At 38.2% G+C, this 17,403-nt stretch overlaps 1 protein-coding gene across 1 annotated transcript in view; it reads right to left on the bottom strand.

Annotated features, from left to right (window-relative positions):
• The window catches only part of PCLO (piccolo presynaptic cytomatrix protein), a 378,058-nt gene that overhangs the window by 121,944 nt on the left and 238,711 nt on the right, over positions 1-17,403 (bottom strand). The window contains 1 exon segment of the mRNA XM_050905865.1: positions 566-691. Coding sequence (XP_050761822.1) covers positions 566-691 — 126 coding nt within the window.

Here is a 17,403-nt window from a genome sequence, read left to right on the forward strand (position 1 = left end):
TTGCCTGTTGAGGCAGGTTGGATGACTATCTTAAACTGGAAAACTAAAGTTAGGTCAGATAAATTCAGTCAAGTCTGACTTTAGGGAATTTCAAAAAAAAATTAGTGCATGTAACTGAGAGAGAACTGGATCTGTGATCTATTTGACCTGTGCAACTAAGAAAAGTAATCCCAAACATAGATACCTAGATGATCAAGCCAGGTTAAAGATCTTCAAAATAGCACGTCCATGATATACGTTGATGATACACGTCCATGACATACAGTTGGACTCTAGCCACATTGTCTTACTCCCAGTGCAGACAGCACGCTGGCACATATTACTGAAGACATGCCATAATACTGCTCATCATGGCAATTCTCTTTGGCTATAGAAGTCACATAATGACCTTCTATCAGTCCTTTTCTGCTTTAAGACTGATGGAGGTTTAGAGGGGCTCTCAGATGCCCCTCACTCCTTGTACAAGATTACACCTGCTGTGCAAGAGAACATATTTATGATATATAATTCTACCGAACTCCCAATGCTCCTGTGGTTCCATTTTTTGATAATGCATTTATCTTACCTTCTATCAGCTTCCCTGTCTGCTCTGCGTTGCCCCCAGGCAAGATCTTGGCAATGTAAGCTCCAGTTTCCCCACTGCTTCCAGGAATTTCTTTCCCACCTACAACTCGGATTCCCAGTCCATTGCCTGTGATCAAAAGAAAGAGAAGACTTTAAACAGAGATGAAGCACTGAATAATTCACTGGAAAGAAAGGAAAAGAACAATTCATCAGAGGTTACTGAACGATGTCACCAATAACTTCTGGCTATGGCTGGAAGATTAAGGTTAACCGCAGTCCCATCTGCCACTTTCCCAAAGAGTTTGGATAGAAGCGTTTCAGCGAAGGAAAAGATCTTGAGTGACTACTGTATGACTGACATAACACAAATAACTGATTCTTTAAAAATTACATTGAAGCCAATCCTGCCTTCTTCTGACAGTCTTACTGCGCTGCAAAGGGACTATTTGCATGGCAAACCTGTTTCAAGCAAACCATAATTTGCAGTATTAATTAAATTGCATTAAATTGCTAGATATCCATGTGAAGTGTGGATTCAAAGGATAGCTTTATCATATGCCTAAAACATGCATGCAATTTAGCTGAAAAATTATAGTAGCTGAGCTTTTAGAATCACATAAATATGGAGACAGACAGAGATCACTGAGCTCCAGCAGCAAAGCAAGTACATTTGCAGGAACCTATATTTGACAGATGCTATTATTTTTCTTAAATATTTGCTTTCAATTGACATCTTTTACATCAAAGGATGTATAAATTATCAAAATGGAAAAAGCCTACAATTGGTCTGTGTAACGCATCATCAAATCTAACATTTTCTCCCTTTTTGAAAAATTACAAAGATGAAAATATTTTGATCACTCCAATTATTTTAGCTGGAGAGAAGCAGATCACTAATCTCCCTTATGTACAGAACAATGAGAGTGAAAATAAAAGCTTAAAAAATAGCCTCATAAAACTAATCTTATGCATTGCCAATTTTTCATGCTATCTCGCTTTTTAAAAAAATACTTCCCATACAAGAAAAACAAATTTCTTCTTTGAAGAAAAAGAAAATTTCATATGAGACGATTCACACTTTGATCTGGGAATGTAAAGGCTGATTTTCCCACCTTTACTGTAATGGCTAAATAATTAATTTTCAATTTATTAATTTAATAAGCCAAACCTGCTGAGTGATTAGACTAATCAGCTATAGGAAGCTCACCACACAATGTCTTTGCAAAGCTTTATCTTTTTAGATTAAAGTATTTCCTCATAATGCTATTAGTGTTTGATAAGTCATCCCTGAGTTTGTTTTAGAAGCAAGATAGCCACTTTGAGTTTCTGGCCAAAAAAGTTTCCACTAGTTTTTCTATCCCAGTTTAGCTAAATCTGTATCCTTTGTGCCTCAGCCTCATAATTGCATAATAGACATTTTCCAAACAAGCATATTTTTTTGTCTTTCAGAAGATGCCTGGTGTTCAGATACATGCGTGGATCCTGTACAGCACAATATAAAGGTAAGGAAGGCCACAGTAGACTCATGACTGACGGGGTTTAGCAGGGACTACTTAACGTGGAAACAGCTCACTCCACCACTGCAAGCCTAGACCAAAAGGGTGTATCCCTCTAATACGCTGATAAAACAGGCGGGTGACAGCAGCCAAGGAAAACTAATGGTGAGGAATTAAAAGGAAATATATGAGGGTTGTTCTGACAGCTACAGCACAGTAATTAGTGTACATAGGTATATTTAATGCACTGAGATGAACGGACCGCTATATAAATCAAGCAGTATGCATTGCTGGAGCGTGCAAGAAGTTCAGCCACAGAACTGGTGGTGCGGGCTGGTGGCACCTCAGATGACGGGTACAGATCAGTCTTGGGGAGATGGTATACTTCCATTAGATCTATGTTTTGCGACCTAACGTAACACAGTTTGGGTGGGGATTCAGTGATGGGATGACCACTGGTAATGTCCTATCAGTATACAGAACTTTCAGTGAATGATTTCAGTGTGGGCTGATGGCCAAGGATGAGTTTCAGGGGTATTGTGGGAATAAGGCATGATATGGCTGAGAGCTAGTGTACGATAAGTGGTATGACCTTGAATTTTTACAAAGGATGATCAAGACTCTTTGCAGACCAGATCTTGTGCTCTTTATCCACCATAGTGCATAATAGGAGAATTGATTTTGGTATGGTACTACTGGGAGTACAGGTAGGAGTTTTGTACGCGTATGTTGAACGTAATTCACCTCTAGATTATATTTATATCCAAGTTTGAGATAAAGTTCAGATCTGTCATATAAACCCATTTCAGAGTCTGTATTTTTGTTTTAACTATGTGGTGATATTTAGTCTTGATACTTTCAGAACAGATAAGAGATTTAGGGAATATGTAAACTCAACCTTATGACAACATGAACAATAACTCTGTAAGTTACAACTGTACAAAGATTTGATATGGCAAGAATGTCCTCTCAAGTTTACTTTGTTTTTTGTCCAGTGCAACTTTGCCAGTTCAAAACCCCACTATGAAATGCTGTGCAGGCATGTCTAAATATCTTCAGAGTTGTGAATACTCAGATGATAGCGTGAAATTTGCTAGTAAGTTCCTTGAAATTTTTGCTAAAAATTTTAGCCCGTTTGGCCCCTCTCTATGTGTTTGTCTTCCTTTTTTGTAATTTGAAGACCCGAGCAACATCTTTAAGAAAGTCAGCTTCTTGTAAGACTTTACACCTGGGAATGTAAAGTAATGCAAATGTAATGCAAAAGAACGTAATAACGCAAAAGAATGTAAATCTTTTTAAGCCTTTTTTTGGACATGACAAGTGAACAGTTGTCTCTCCCTCTTTTAACAGCAAATTAAGAATTGGAAAAGTATAAATATTTCAGCTTGAGGGGGACCCTCTAAAAAAAATGTAGAGAGACCCATATAATAAACATAAAACAATACCACCTAAATACCCAAGCTAATTACAGGCATGGGGAATATAATTAGATTTCTGCTACAAGATAAATCCATCATGGTAGTTAATATTCCTTTAATTATAAACTTGGTATGGATGATAATTGATTAGCTAAACATATTGCTGCTTGGCTGGTTTCTAACACAAATGATTTGATATACAGAAAGGATGCTGTGTTTTAAACAATAGCCATATTGGCACTCTGGGACTGTGCTATGGGAAATACTAAGATTATTTTTGTTGAGGAGAGTAATTTTTCAGTGTAATTGGAACAAACTGCATAGTTATTTTAAATTAATTACCTTATTTCAGTGCAAATTTGAAAGTTAGCACTGGTAAAGTTCATTTTTCCCGACTTGATAGGGAAAGCAAACCCACCATTCTAAGGATAGGTCTAAATGTCCTTTACAAAAGTTGAAAAATACAGTCTTTAAAAAAATAAGCAAAAATTGCATAAAGCAAATGCACACCCCTATAAAAGCTTTTAAACATGAGGCCATCCTTAGGACTTAGAAATTCCTGTGGGCTGCTCTGCACATTTATCAGAGGACTTCTGATCAAACACTATTGAAAGACTCATTAATATGTTACAGATCTGAGGCTCACAACTGGGAACTATTAAGTTCAGCAAATCCAATAAATAACTATTCTTAGTATACAACACACACAAACTTACTGCCAACCCACACAGTCAACATATGGACTTTTCAACATATCAGTAGGAATGGACACTTTTCATCACATCATAGGGAAGTAACTCTACAGGGTCAGAGTTTTCTTATGATACACTATACTAGTATACCTCTGATAGCTTAATTGTAACAGAATGGCAGAGAGGTGGTTTGTCATATAAATGAGTGTACAGACACTTGATTTCAGAGGCAATTCTATGGATACCTAAGCTAGATAACTGAAAATCATGGCTGACATATTGGTGCTGATTTTGCAAATCTAAGGCGTTTGTCCATATTACTGCTAATAAAATCAATTATTTTCCATGCTAATATATAAAGATTTTTATTCCTAGACACTTTGAAAAGGCTTGTGATTTTATATTTGCAGATTTTAGACTCAAATATTTGACTGACATTGTGTATTAAGTCGGACCACGCTTGCTAAGGGACAGCCACTGGGCGGGGCGGTGGTGGTGGTGTGTGTTTGCACACCTTCTTGTTGCTGGACAAATCAGAGGGTATTTATTTAATTTAATTTGATCTATTTGCACTAAATTAGAAAAATGTATTCCACGATTATTATGTTGCAAAAGCATTACTAGAAGAAATATTTTAACTTAAATAACAACACATCCAATTCCTGGCAGTCAGAATGAATGAGTTACTTTTTGCCCAATGAGCTTTAAGTTCTTTGTTCTGGCTGACAAAGAAATATTGCTTGGATGTTGCTGTATTTTCTCATGTGAAGATGGGATTCCAAATCTGTTTATACTGTATCTATTGAAAATATTGAGTTTACTACTTCTGCTTGCAATGACATTGCCCAATTTATCACCTTGAATGCAGATAGTTTAAAAATATCAATCATATGCTTTCTCAGATCTCTTTTCCCTTTGTTTTTTTGATTATTTTTTTTTTAAATTTTTGAATCTTAATTTCCATCTCTCAGACTATTTTGATATAACCAGACATTCATCTTTCAATTTTAGATTTTCAGATTAATGAACTACTGTTTTCTTCTTTAGAAGACACAGGACCAGTTAACCATCAGAAAGTGAATCACCGTGCTTTGAATGAGAGAGGGCACCTTTCTGAACTCTGAGTATTGATTTCTATGGGAAATGTCTTCAGGAAAACATCACTTCAAAGGGAACTTTACACATTTAAGATCCAATCCTTTTTAGGATGCTTCAAAGCTAGAAGACTGCTAATTAATTGCAACTGTTTTTACTGATCTCCCAAGGCTGTGATCTTACTCTCCTATCTAATCTTAACTAAAGCCTTAAGATGCAGCCCATGAAGCAAAAAAAGCCCCCCCAAGCCCCCACAACCCAAAACCCAAAAAGCCTAATGCTAAACTTTAACAAGATAGATCATGCAACTCAATTGGTTTTAAACTTTGATAAACAAAAAAATATGGATACTAAATTATTACAGTTAGCTTGTGAGCCACTGATTTATATAGCTGAAAATACAAACTTAGAAGCTTTAGGTCACCTGCCTAGTGGATGAACAGAAGGCAGTGGATGTAGTTTTTCTGGATTTTAGTAAGGCTTTTGATACTGTCCCTCACAGCATCCTTCTGGACAAGTTGTCCAGCTGTGGGATGAGCAGGTTCACGGTGTCCTGGGTGAAGAACCGGCTGAAGGGCAGAGCTCAAAGGATTGCAGTGAATGGGGCTACATCTGGCTGGCGACCAGTCACCAGTGGTGTTCCTCAGCGTTCAATTCTAGGGCCAGTCCTGTTCAATATATTTATCAACGATCTAGATGCAGGAGTTGAATGCACCATTAGCAAGTTTGCTGACGATACCAAACTGGGAGGTGCTGTTGACTCTTTTGAGGGACAAGAGGCTTTGCAGAGGGATCTAGATAGATTGGAGCATTGGGCAAAGATTAATAGTATGAAATTCAACAAGTCCAAATGCTGGATCCTGTACCTAGGACAGAGGGATGCAGGGCACAAGTATAAATTGGGAGAGGAGTGGCCCTGCAGAAAGGGATCTGGGGGTGCTGGTTGACAGCAGGCTCACTATGAGTCAGCAGTGTGCCCTGGCAGCCAAGAAGGCAAACCGCATCCTGGGGTGCATCAAACACAGCATAGCCAGCCGGTCAAAAGAGGTGACTGTCCTGCTGTATTCAGCATTGGTGCGGCCTCTCCTTGAATACTGTGTGCAGTTCTGCGCCCCACAATTTAAGAAGGATGTGAAGGTCCTTGAATGCATCCAGAGGAGGGCAGCAAAGCTGGTGAAAGGGCTGGAAGGAATGTCCTATGAGGAGCTGAGGACTTTGGGTTTGTCAAGTTCGGAGAAAAGGAGGCTGAGGGGCGACCTCATTGCTCTCTACAGCTTCCTGAGGAGGGGAAGTGGAGAGGGAAGTGCTGAGCTCTTCTCCCTGGTATCCAGTGATAGGACTCGTGGGAATGGTTCAAAGCTGCACTGGGGGAGGTTTAGAATGGACATTAGGAAGCATTTCTGTACCAAAAGGGTGGTCAAACACTGGAACAAGCTTCCTAGAGAGGTGGTCGATGCCCCAAGCCTGTCAGTGTTTAAGAGGCATTTGGACAATGCCCTTAATAACAGGCTTTAACTTTTGGTCAGCCCTGAAGTGGTCAGGCAGTTGGACTAGATGATCGTTGTAGGTCCCTTCCAACTGAAATTATTCTATTCTATTCTATTCTATTCTATTCTATTCTATTTTAATGAAGATTTCAAGTGTCTAATAAATGAAGAGTTACTTTTGAGAGAAATCCATACTTAGAGAAAAATATTAATAAAATTGAATGGGCAATAGCTTTTTTGCTTTTTGACAATTAACCTACTTTGTGACTTTCAGAAGGACATTTCACTGGTCATTTCATATCCTTCCAGACATCACAAACTGTTTCAGTGATGCATATTCATTATAGATATACATATATATATAAAAAAATGTATATTTGAGTAGTGACCAATGACTTGACACTAATAAATTCTGTCACTGGTGACCTGGCAAGCATCACTGCAAAAGTATTTTAAAAATTCATCATTCTCTTTTCCTTAATTCCACCATTAGGTACTTTGTGTCCAATTAGACTTATTTATTCTGAACTTGTGTAGCTCAATGTATCTCAGCCCACTATGAAATCGTATCCCCTCGTATGTGTGTTGTGCCACAGTAGCAACACAGCAGAAAGACTATAATTTATTTTGCTGGAGTAGGCTGACAATAATCTGAGCTCTGCAATTACAATCTGGTCTTTTTTGTCCATTATGGAGATAATAAAGGTCAGATTGCTGCCAATTTGTTGCTGTTGCTCTGGTCACAGGGAAGCTCATGAAATCTTAGCATCTTTTTACTACTTTGCTGAGCAGCTCCACTACAGCCATCAAAGTATAAAGAGCCCAGATTTCCTGGAACTATTTCAGCATCTAAGCAATGATTAGACTTGCCTTTCCAAACAAATGTCAGTAACTCCTTACATAAGTTAGAGGTTAAAAAAAAAGAAAAAAAGAACAGAGAAAAACTGAGTAATTCAAGGCACACCAGGCTTTTGCTGGTGTTGGTGTGTGTTGGGTTTCTGTAGCGGGGAGGGGATCCTGCCTTTACACAAAGGTGCAAATTAAGTTTCCAGGGATGTTTTCTCTTATAAAAGTAAATAGAATTCCAGCACTAAATTCAGGGACTAATATTGTTTAATTATTAGGTAAGCCCCATACAGTAGCAACAACTTCAATACTGGCATGAGAACGCAGGCACGTGACCCAGAAGCTCTGTGCAAAAACTGTTCATGTGCTAACTCAAACAAATATTTCCTCTGGGCTAATTTTTTGAAGTATGAAACCATTTGTCTGTCTAATTAGATGAGCAAAGAAAGTAAAGAAGCAATTAGAATGCACAACAGATTTTCAGTAATCACACATGAGTTTGTGCAAACTGGCATAGGAAACTGTAAGTATGAGCATCAGCAGCAATCTGACTCTTGTCAGATATAGAGCTACATGAATTTTTAATAGACTTTTAGGTGACTGATTTTTTGAGAAAGATATTAAAAAATACTACTGATTTGGATTTCTAAGATCCTAAGAGCATGTCCTTCAAGATGGTAGCTGAAAATCACTATTTATTCTGGTTCTGGAAAACCATGGTTGTTTTACCACCTTTGGATATTATGTGCTTTGAAGTTGAAACTATACAGAAGTAAAATGGGAAAAATTGAAATGGGCTTGAACTGCAAAATGCAGATGAGGGCTACAACACATGTTTCTGAGTACTTTGAAATGGAAGATATGTTTAAATCTCAAATAAAGATTAAGTGTTTTGTTTCAGATCCATGAGCCAATGCACAGACATTCCACCGAGGGAAGAAAAAAACACAAGACCGAAAACGATTTTCATCACTTTCTAACAATACTTTCAAAAACAAAATTAAAAACCAGAAGGCTGAATCATAGCAAGGAAGCATAAAGGTGACCTTTTTAGGTCAAGGTCCAATGCTAGCAATTAGAAAAATGCATCAGGATAAAGAACGAAAACGAGACATTAGGCGTGAAAGATTTTGCAATGTGCCAACATACCATGCTATAGCAATGAGAACATATCAATCAAATCAAACAATAGTCTTCCAACTCTATTTGGCTGTGAACAGAGACAGAGCATACCTTCCCCTTGTGTTCATTTACTAGACATTATCTCCCCTTTCCTCCTCCAGCCTTATCTACGCCAGACATATGCTAGGGTGCTGGTAGGCCCTTATCTGTCAGAACAATTTTACACCACGTTCCATTGTCTGTATGAAACAGAATTGTCAGCCGCAGAAAAAACAACGATGACTTCTCTTTGGAGAGTTCAGACTTAAAAGTTCTGTGAAGAAATGCAAGCTATTTATTTAGATATCATCGTTGTGATAAAGCAATCTGGGAAGTCTGGAGAACAGACAGAAAGGAAACATGACAAAGCAAATAAAACCAAGTTAGATCAGGTGCTTGGAAAGCAGCAGGAAAAGTAACGTGTATAATCAAATCCAGGGTAAATTTTTATTTGCATTATTATTCCTGTGCGATTCTCTAGAATACATAACATGAGCTCCGTATCAGAGCTCGGTTGTCTAGATAGGTGCTCAGGAGAATTGTTTTGGTGCTTTCTAATGAAATTAGCTTAAATGAAGTTGTTTCCTAGAAACATGATTAAGCCTATTCAGTTGTTCCACTTTTTGGCCATTGGCAATTAAAGCATAAAATATACATGAAGCCAAATCCTGAGCTGATGAAATTCAGATACATTCCAGTTGTTTTAATAGCACAGCATTGATTTATATCAGCTGCAAATCTGCTTCATGCTGATTTGCACACTAGTTATCATCCTGAAGGATCATAAAATGTTTTACGAGTTAGCATCTTGGAGCACTTATATCTACTTGAAAACAAGATATAGGCCTCTTCTTTTTGGATGATCTGTCACAACAGAATAAGAGTACTCAGGTATCATCTATGGTACTGTAGCTTTAAATCTATAAAAAACCTGTAGGCACTGAGATTCATTTGTGTTTACTGATAGACACCAATGGCTCAACAGACGCCACTGACTGACAGCCGAACTTCTTTGTTTAAAATGTTAGTTTTGAACTCTCCCATCCCTATCAGCTTTGGTATTTAAGAAACAGTAATAGAATTAATGTAAATATGATAGCATATGATATGATATACTATAATATGTAAGATATATAGATATATGCTAGCTATAAAATAATGCTAGCTATAAAGTAATGCATAAACAAAAGCCTTTAGGAAAAGAGTAGTTCTCCATTAAATGCAAAGAAGCAATCACGGCTTTACAAAGTGGCTGAACCACAGACTATTGGAAGCTGTGAGAATATTGCACTGTGTTTACTCTGGCCTTATATTCTTAAATACCTTCTGTCAGAGCCACGATGAAGGGCTAACAAACCTTATGTCTGACCTAGTAAGACTGTTCTTATGTTTAATAAATTCGGGAAAATTTTGCTATCTTCAATAAATAACAGTGATGATTATTGCACCTGCTAAAAGTCTTGTCCAGGGTGTTGTGTAGACTTGTCCAACATACAGTTATGCTAAGAAGGAAGCAAGAAACACATTTCTCTCCTTCATTTTGCATTACTTCTCCAGTAATCATGACGCTGATATTTGGGGAGCGCAAAGGCTGTATCTATCATAAATTCTTTCTATGAAGTTGGTAAACTGGAGGACAGAGTTAAGAGGAAACAGAAACATCACTCCGTCCTATTACCTACTGGACAGTAGCTCATGCTATCTATGCGGAGTGCTGATGCTATCTGAAGGTAAGATATGCCAATGGTGACACTGTTTTCTTAAACATATACATATGTTTTTATATATATATATGTTTCTTAAACATATACATAAATGCAGACAGTGACCTTATTCACTGTAAACTTACACTCTGGAGCACCTCAAGACTTTTTAGCAAAGGCTAGAAAGACCATTCAGTCTTGGTCTTGTTGGCAGGACTGCAGTAGCCAAAACATGATCTGTGCCCTTCTCCATCTGTTCTGAATTTTCTCTCCCTTCTTTGTCATAGTGTTCTTGCCCACACAGCTTTATTGAGTGAGCAGGCCTGTATCTAACCGCATACGCTCTCCTTCCCATTCTAACATGGAAGGACTTTTAAGCAAGTCACAAAATACCTTAAATTTACACATCTTAGTTATAGCTAAGTGCAGTGGGGAAAAAGATTTTCTTTATATCCAGTACGAACCTCTCCTGTTTTAACTTATGCCCATTGCCTCTCATCCTCCTGCCATGTACCACTGTGAAGAGCCTGGCTCCCTCTTGTTGATAAGCTCCTCATCGGTATGTGATGGCTGCGCTTAACAGCCACCCAGTAAAGGCTCTGCACACTGGATAATTCCTCTTGAAGGAAAACCAAAGGAATATCTGACCTAGATGGCTCTCATGCACAAAGGAATCAACTGGTACAGTGTTGCATGGATATCTGTCATTATGGGGAAGAATTTGTGGAACTACAAATTGTAAAATACCATTCTTACAAAAGAAGTAATGCCTGCAATCATTTAAGTCTTTGTAAAAAACTCTAAACTTTCCTTCTTTTCTCAAAGAGAAAGACAGTATCTGGTTTTGGTGTATAAATCATTAAAAACATTATAATATTCATATAAATTACACAAAATAAGTGAAGGAATTGTAGTTCCTCTGTTGTTAAACTTCAGTTTAACTTTTGACTCACTGCTTGGAAAGGACCCTAAGCTGGCAACAGCAGAGACAGAAGCTTATGGTTTATTCTCAGAAGAGGTATCCCATCCCAGTCCCTGGGAAGGACTGTGTGGCCGTTTGGCAGTTCATTTCTTACAACCATTCAAGCTGTGGATACAGGCTAGCTTTGTGTTTGGATATAGGAACTGTCCACTAAGACACATGTTGAGATCTTCAGTTCATTGCACATGCTCTTTCCCTGATGACATCAGACACTGCTGAATGAGGTTAGTAACTGTATCCAATCATTTGTCATCTAAGTTGGGTTTAAACTCATGTCTTTAAGTAATGAAGGGCCTTACTTCTGTTGTACCCAGCTTAGGCTGGTAATAAAATAATAATTAAAAAAGAAAAAAGAAAGAAGAAGGAAGCTACATAGAAAAATAACTTTCCCACATTTTAAAGTGGAGGAATTGACAAAATGATTTTTAGTTTTTTTTCTTTTTTTAAAGGATAAGCATAGATCTCATAAGACTTGGCATGTCACATCTTATATGTGATATACTCGTTTGATGTCTCACATAAAATGAGTATTTCTTATAATAACTCGACTACTGAAAAAGAAAAACAGCATATGAATTAAGTGCATAGTAATTTACTAGTCAGCTTGCTGTTTGTTGAAATTACCCTTCAAAATGCAGATTTTTTTGTGACAGGGACAAAGGTAATTTAGTTACCTGCATAGCTTGTTCCTTTAAACATTGCTGTCTTCACTTCTGTATCAAGAGAATGATATGATATTTTTTTCTACCCACTAGAAGAAGCTGTCAAATGAGGGAAATTTGCAGTCTTTTCTGAGAAAATGGTATATTCTCAAGCCAATGACTACTGCTGTCCAAGACATCAACAAGGAGTAAAATAAAAACATTTTTTACAGAAAACAAAAAGACAATTTCTGATCTAACACACAAATTAGCACTTCGATATATCTTACATTTTTGCCTCCTTAAATTGTATCTCTTTTAGAAAAATGTGTACTGTAGTGACTAAGAAGGGGCTGATATTTTTTTTTTTGTGGGGGGGGGAAATTAATGTAATTTTGGGGTGCCTATCCTCAGACAGCTTTGGCTTCATCAGCCTTGACTGTCTAATGTCAGCTTCACTCCCTTTCTTGATGAACAGATTTCTTCAGGAACATGAACACTTTCTGGCAATCTTTAGGTTATTTAAAGAAAATTTTGCTGACAACCTCCTCCCCCAACTTCTTTTTACTGAAGTAAAACAGCCAACAAACATGCAGGCATTAAGTGCATATCACCTGTAAACAATATTAAAGTGAAAAAAATTCAGAAACACAGATAATGAAGAAGAGAGGTTTCACTTGACAAATGCTGCACCTCAGTTAGCTTAGTGCAATGATGCTATGAGACAACCAGAACCTCAGAGCACCCTACCAATCCACGAAGAACATTTTCTTTGCATCAGTGACCTGCAGAATCAGAACGTCTTAACCTTAATCATCCTGCATCCAGACTGCCTAGGAGTGTACATCTAGTGCACTTCAAAGACCTGTACAAATCTGTGATTAGGTAAATAGTGAATGGAAGGCAATCATTCTCAAAATGTTCCAGCACCCTCCTCTGGAAAGTGCACCCAACTCCAACAGGCGTTTGTCTCTTGGTGATGAGGAGCGATGTGTATTACTTACACATTTAATACTTAATACTAAAGAGGATACTTTAGACAACCAGTCCTCTACAAGTCTTTTGATTGTTCTATAGCTTCTTTGTACATAAGCCATATCTGTTCATCTCATCCAATTCAAGATCTCTACAAGACAAAAATCGTAGTCAGTCACCTTATGCTCCCTTTATAATCAATAGAGGAAAATAGCCATATCCAAAAGGTGATTTATTTAAACTATTTCAGCCTCCAATTTATTGCCCTTTGTAATTGCCTCGTTCTAGTGTAATTATTAAACCTATGCATATTTTTGATAGCCAGTATGCAGAGAAGGGAGCACAGGGTCTTCATTTTCCTCTGAGAGTCGTCAAGATAATTTATGCCTCACCTGCAAAATGAAACCTTAAACTGACATTTCTGCGTTATTAACTTTTTCTAATGCCCTTGACAAGTTGTCTCACCAATGATATGCATCCCTGAATGTTTTGTCTTCTAGTTCTTCACAAGAAAGTGCTGACCTGCATTACTTATGTCCAAAACAGAGAGATTTCTGGTTTGGCTTCTGTGAACCTCATTCTTACGTGCCAGCTTTCCTCTTGGCTTTCCATGGGAACCTGGGGGCCTGACTTAACTCTAACATTCAGTGTTGCAGTGATCTGTTTCTGCAGCCTTTTCTGCATGAGAGCTACGAAAGCGAATTGGACTTTTATAGCCAGTAGACACACTGACCTCTCAACTACCTCCACTAATCTTAAGATCTTATTAGACACCGTTCAACAGATGTTCATCCACTGAAAAATGCATAAACAACCAAGCTGCCAAAAAGAGTTCATGGAAAGTATTTTAAATATACACACTAGTGCTTTTCAAATTAAGTTAATTTAGAGAAAAGGCACATAAACATGGAATATATGGTCTGTATCTCTAAAAAATGTTTCTAACAAATACAAAAATTTGTGGTCTTTTTTTTTAGATTTAGAAAAGCTGAATAGTATTAAGTTCTTTCTAAGATTGCTATTAAGAAACAGACATCTCTCCTTCCCTTTATTTCCATTCCTGTCCTCACTTACTGCCATATGACTGCACTGGAAAATCTCTGATTTTGCCTGGCTGTAACAGCTCTGTCCCTTTCTGTTTATGGATTTGTACCTTCTGTGCCACGTCTCTGATAAGGAGAGTGTGTTTGAGGGAATGATGGCCATTAATTAGGGATTAAATCCTTCCCCAGTGACAAGTGAGTGTTAGAGGAGGGTATTGTTTTTTTGTGCAAAGTATTATCTCAGTTCTTCACAACATTAAACCAAAGAAACAGGATAAGTAATCCTCTAAGAAAAGAGTATAAGGACAAGAGGTGGGTTACTCTTCTCACCCTGTGTCTTTGACTACTATATCACATTCAACACAGGCTGTGACTATATTTAACATGTTTTTTAATTGAATTGAAATCACATATTCACTGCACTTCAGTATTTTGCTGTAAGAACTGAATTTGCTGAACTTGCAGGTGAAAGAACCCTAAATATATAGGGTTATTTATTTAAAGACTATCTACAGCAGTGAGTGCTTGATATAGGAAAACTCTTTGAATTCTCTTCCTCTCTCGTGGGGTAAGTACCCTACGAGCTGGCATGCTGCAGAAGTGTAGTGTTGTGTGCAGGAATTAATAATCCTTATGGAGAGTATGAGGCATCTCTGACGTCTGTGCAGCGTTACAGCTACCCTGTCATCCTCTTAGCTGTTTCACTGACTTCACTGCTGAAGTGAAGGTTAGGGACGCAGTCTTCTGCCCACAGTCTAAATCTCTTCTTTACTCTACTATAAAGTTCACAGCTTTTTCTGAATTGCTTCTCCGCCTTTTTTTTTCATCAGAATTGAAGAGGATGTCCCACAATACAGACAGTCTGGCTGCTCAGAGGTACATTTTGCTCCCTGGAAACACAGAATATCCTACTTTTGGAAAGGGAAGAATTACTTGTGACTCAGCCTAAGTGAGGCAAAGCAGCAAAAATTACCTTTGACTGAGTGCACTCATTGCACCTATAGACCTAGTGAGATGTGTCTGCCTTGTTGGGTTTTCACCCAGTGTGCCTAAACAGCTTTCTGATCAGGAATAGCACAATGTAAGTTTTTATCTTTGCAACATTTCCAAAAGTATTGCCAATGCTTTCATTACCTTCAATAGCCACGTCCTCTCTTCACTTTTTCACATATAACTATGACATGTTAAAAAACATAAGAGAAAATGCTGGCAGTATAAAACAGCACTTACGCTGCTATGCTAAAGGATCCAAAAGGAACATAGGATTCTCAGTGAAAACAAACAGTGAGTTTCTGGAGCATTAAATACTGCTATATTATCATTCACTGATCACTGCCATCATTGCTTTGGCACCTCAGCATAACCATGATGCCAATTCTTTTTTTTTTTTTTTTTTAAATTGCAAACTATTAATCAATCTTTGCAGAGAAAATCCTTGGCAATTCCTTCACATCTATCAGCATTGCCTGAGGAGGGGACACTGCATACCTTGAAAAGAAGAGCTGTGAGTTCTAGACGATGGCATATGCTAAAGAAACAAGAACCTTCAAGAGAGAGGCCAGCTAGCAAGTATACATTTATTTTTCACTCAGAGCTACTATTCTTTTGCCATCACAATTTTGGCGCGGTTCCTCGTTCCTTAAAACACCTCATTCACATGCTAAAATTTGCAGTAAATGTTTTTGTGTGAAAAATTATGCCAGATACGTAAGAGGCATCAAAGGCATCTGTACCTCAGAGCCAGTTTTCATTACTCAAGAAAGCAAATAAATAGACTGCATGTGCGCATCATACGTAGTGACACAGCCTGAATTTTAAATGATTTGGGACTACTCTTATTACTGATATTCATAATGTGACAATTTCTGGATCCATAATCAGGCAGTAACCTCCAATATGGTAAGTATGTGATGAGATCTATGGAATTCAAGTTATAATGGTGATACTAGAATGAAATTCGAGCTTGCCCTATAGTTACAGCTGTGGTACAGCTGGGTACCTGGGCTGACCCAGCACACTGAGTCATTAATGCCCAGGTTGCCCAGGAACTCCCCAGTGAGGTGAGGTGATGAGATGACCACTGGCCAGCTTCCTGGCAAAGCAGCTGATCAACCGTTACAGGAGTTTTCCAAGTGGGAATTGTGGACAGTTTGGGAGATTTCCCCATGTGGCTCCTGCTGTGCACACACCAGTTAAGATACACCGTTTGTATACTTAAGACGTGTTCATTAATTCCCTGGGCGGAGAACCTGTCAGTCTCAGGCATCTCCCCAGGCAGCTCCTGCTGTTGAACTGACCAAACTGCACGTAGATCATTTAAATCATCAGCAGAAACTGTTCTTGCACGTGCAGAAATGATCACATAGGACAGCCTTTTGTACATAGCTAAGACAGAGGATGCTTTGTACATACTGTAAGATAATCAGAGACAATGGATGATGCATATGCTGTTGTGGTCACCCAGGACCACAAGCCAGCTGGCTTGTAAGAAACCAGCAACACAACAGTTCAGGGAGTCTTGTCTGATACAGCTGAAGATGCTACTGCAAGGATGGTTGCAACAGAGACTCCCATTGCCACCCAGACAGTGACTGGCGGTTCTCTTGGAGAGATCTGACTCCCCATGTGAGCTTTATTGAGGGTTGTTGGTTTTTTTAACATACACTCTTCCTGTGCCTATGCAACAAGCATAAGGCAAACAGTTAAATAAAATGATTCAACACCTTATTTTGGTACTTTTGATAAGAAAGAGAGGAGGAGGGAGAAAGGGAGAGCAAAAGGAGAGGAAGGGAAGACACAAAGAAACAAAGAGAAAGAAACCAGCCGGCCAACCAACCAACCATGGCATCTAGATAAATATCCAATAATCTTGTAGTGAGGTAGCTGTGGTTAATAGTCATGGTCTGGTTAATAAACAAAGATACTTGTTTAGTTTGCAGATAATGTTTAATCAAAATTGAATTTTTAAAAAAGTGAATAAAAGCTATGTGTGTGGCTCTGGGAGAGGTCATTTGGAAAGCTGAATGCTAAGCAGAAAGCACCGCACATTTAAAGAGAGTTTCCGTGTCCTTTAATCCTTCAGACACTGAGAGAGGGGGAGGAGGGGAGGTACAAAGTCAAGGAGTTATGGTACTTGAAAGATGTACAAGAAATGAAAAATACAACAATTTCTTCTGGCTCAGGTCCTCCCTATTGGTACCTTATTACACCTTTGGCTCTGTTCTGTACAATTTGCATTTAAGCCTTTTCATATTTGTAGAGAAATCTATATGTACATCATATAGAAATATGTCTGTGCAG

Source organism: Gymnogyps californianus, chromosome 1, assembly GCF_018139145.2.
Source record: "Gymnogyps californianus isolate 813 chromosome 1, ASM1813914v2, whole genome shotgun sequence".
NCBI classification, from domain to species: Eukaryota; Metazoa; Chordata; class Aves; order Accipitriformes; family Cathartidae; genus Gymnogyps; species Gymnogyps californianus.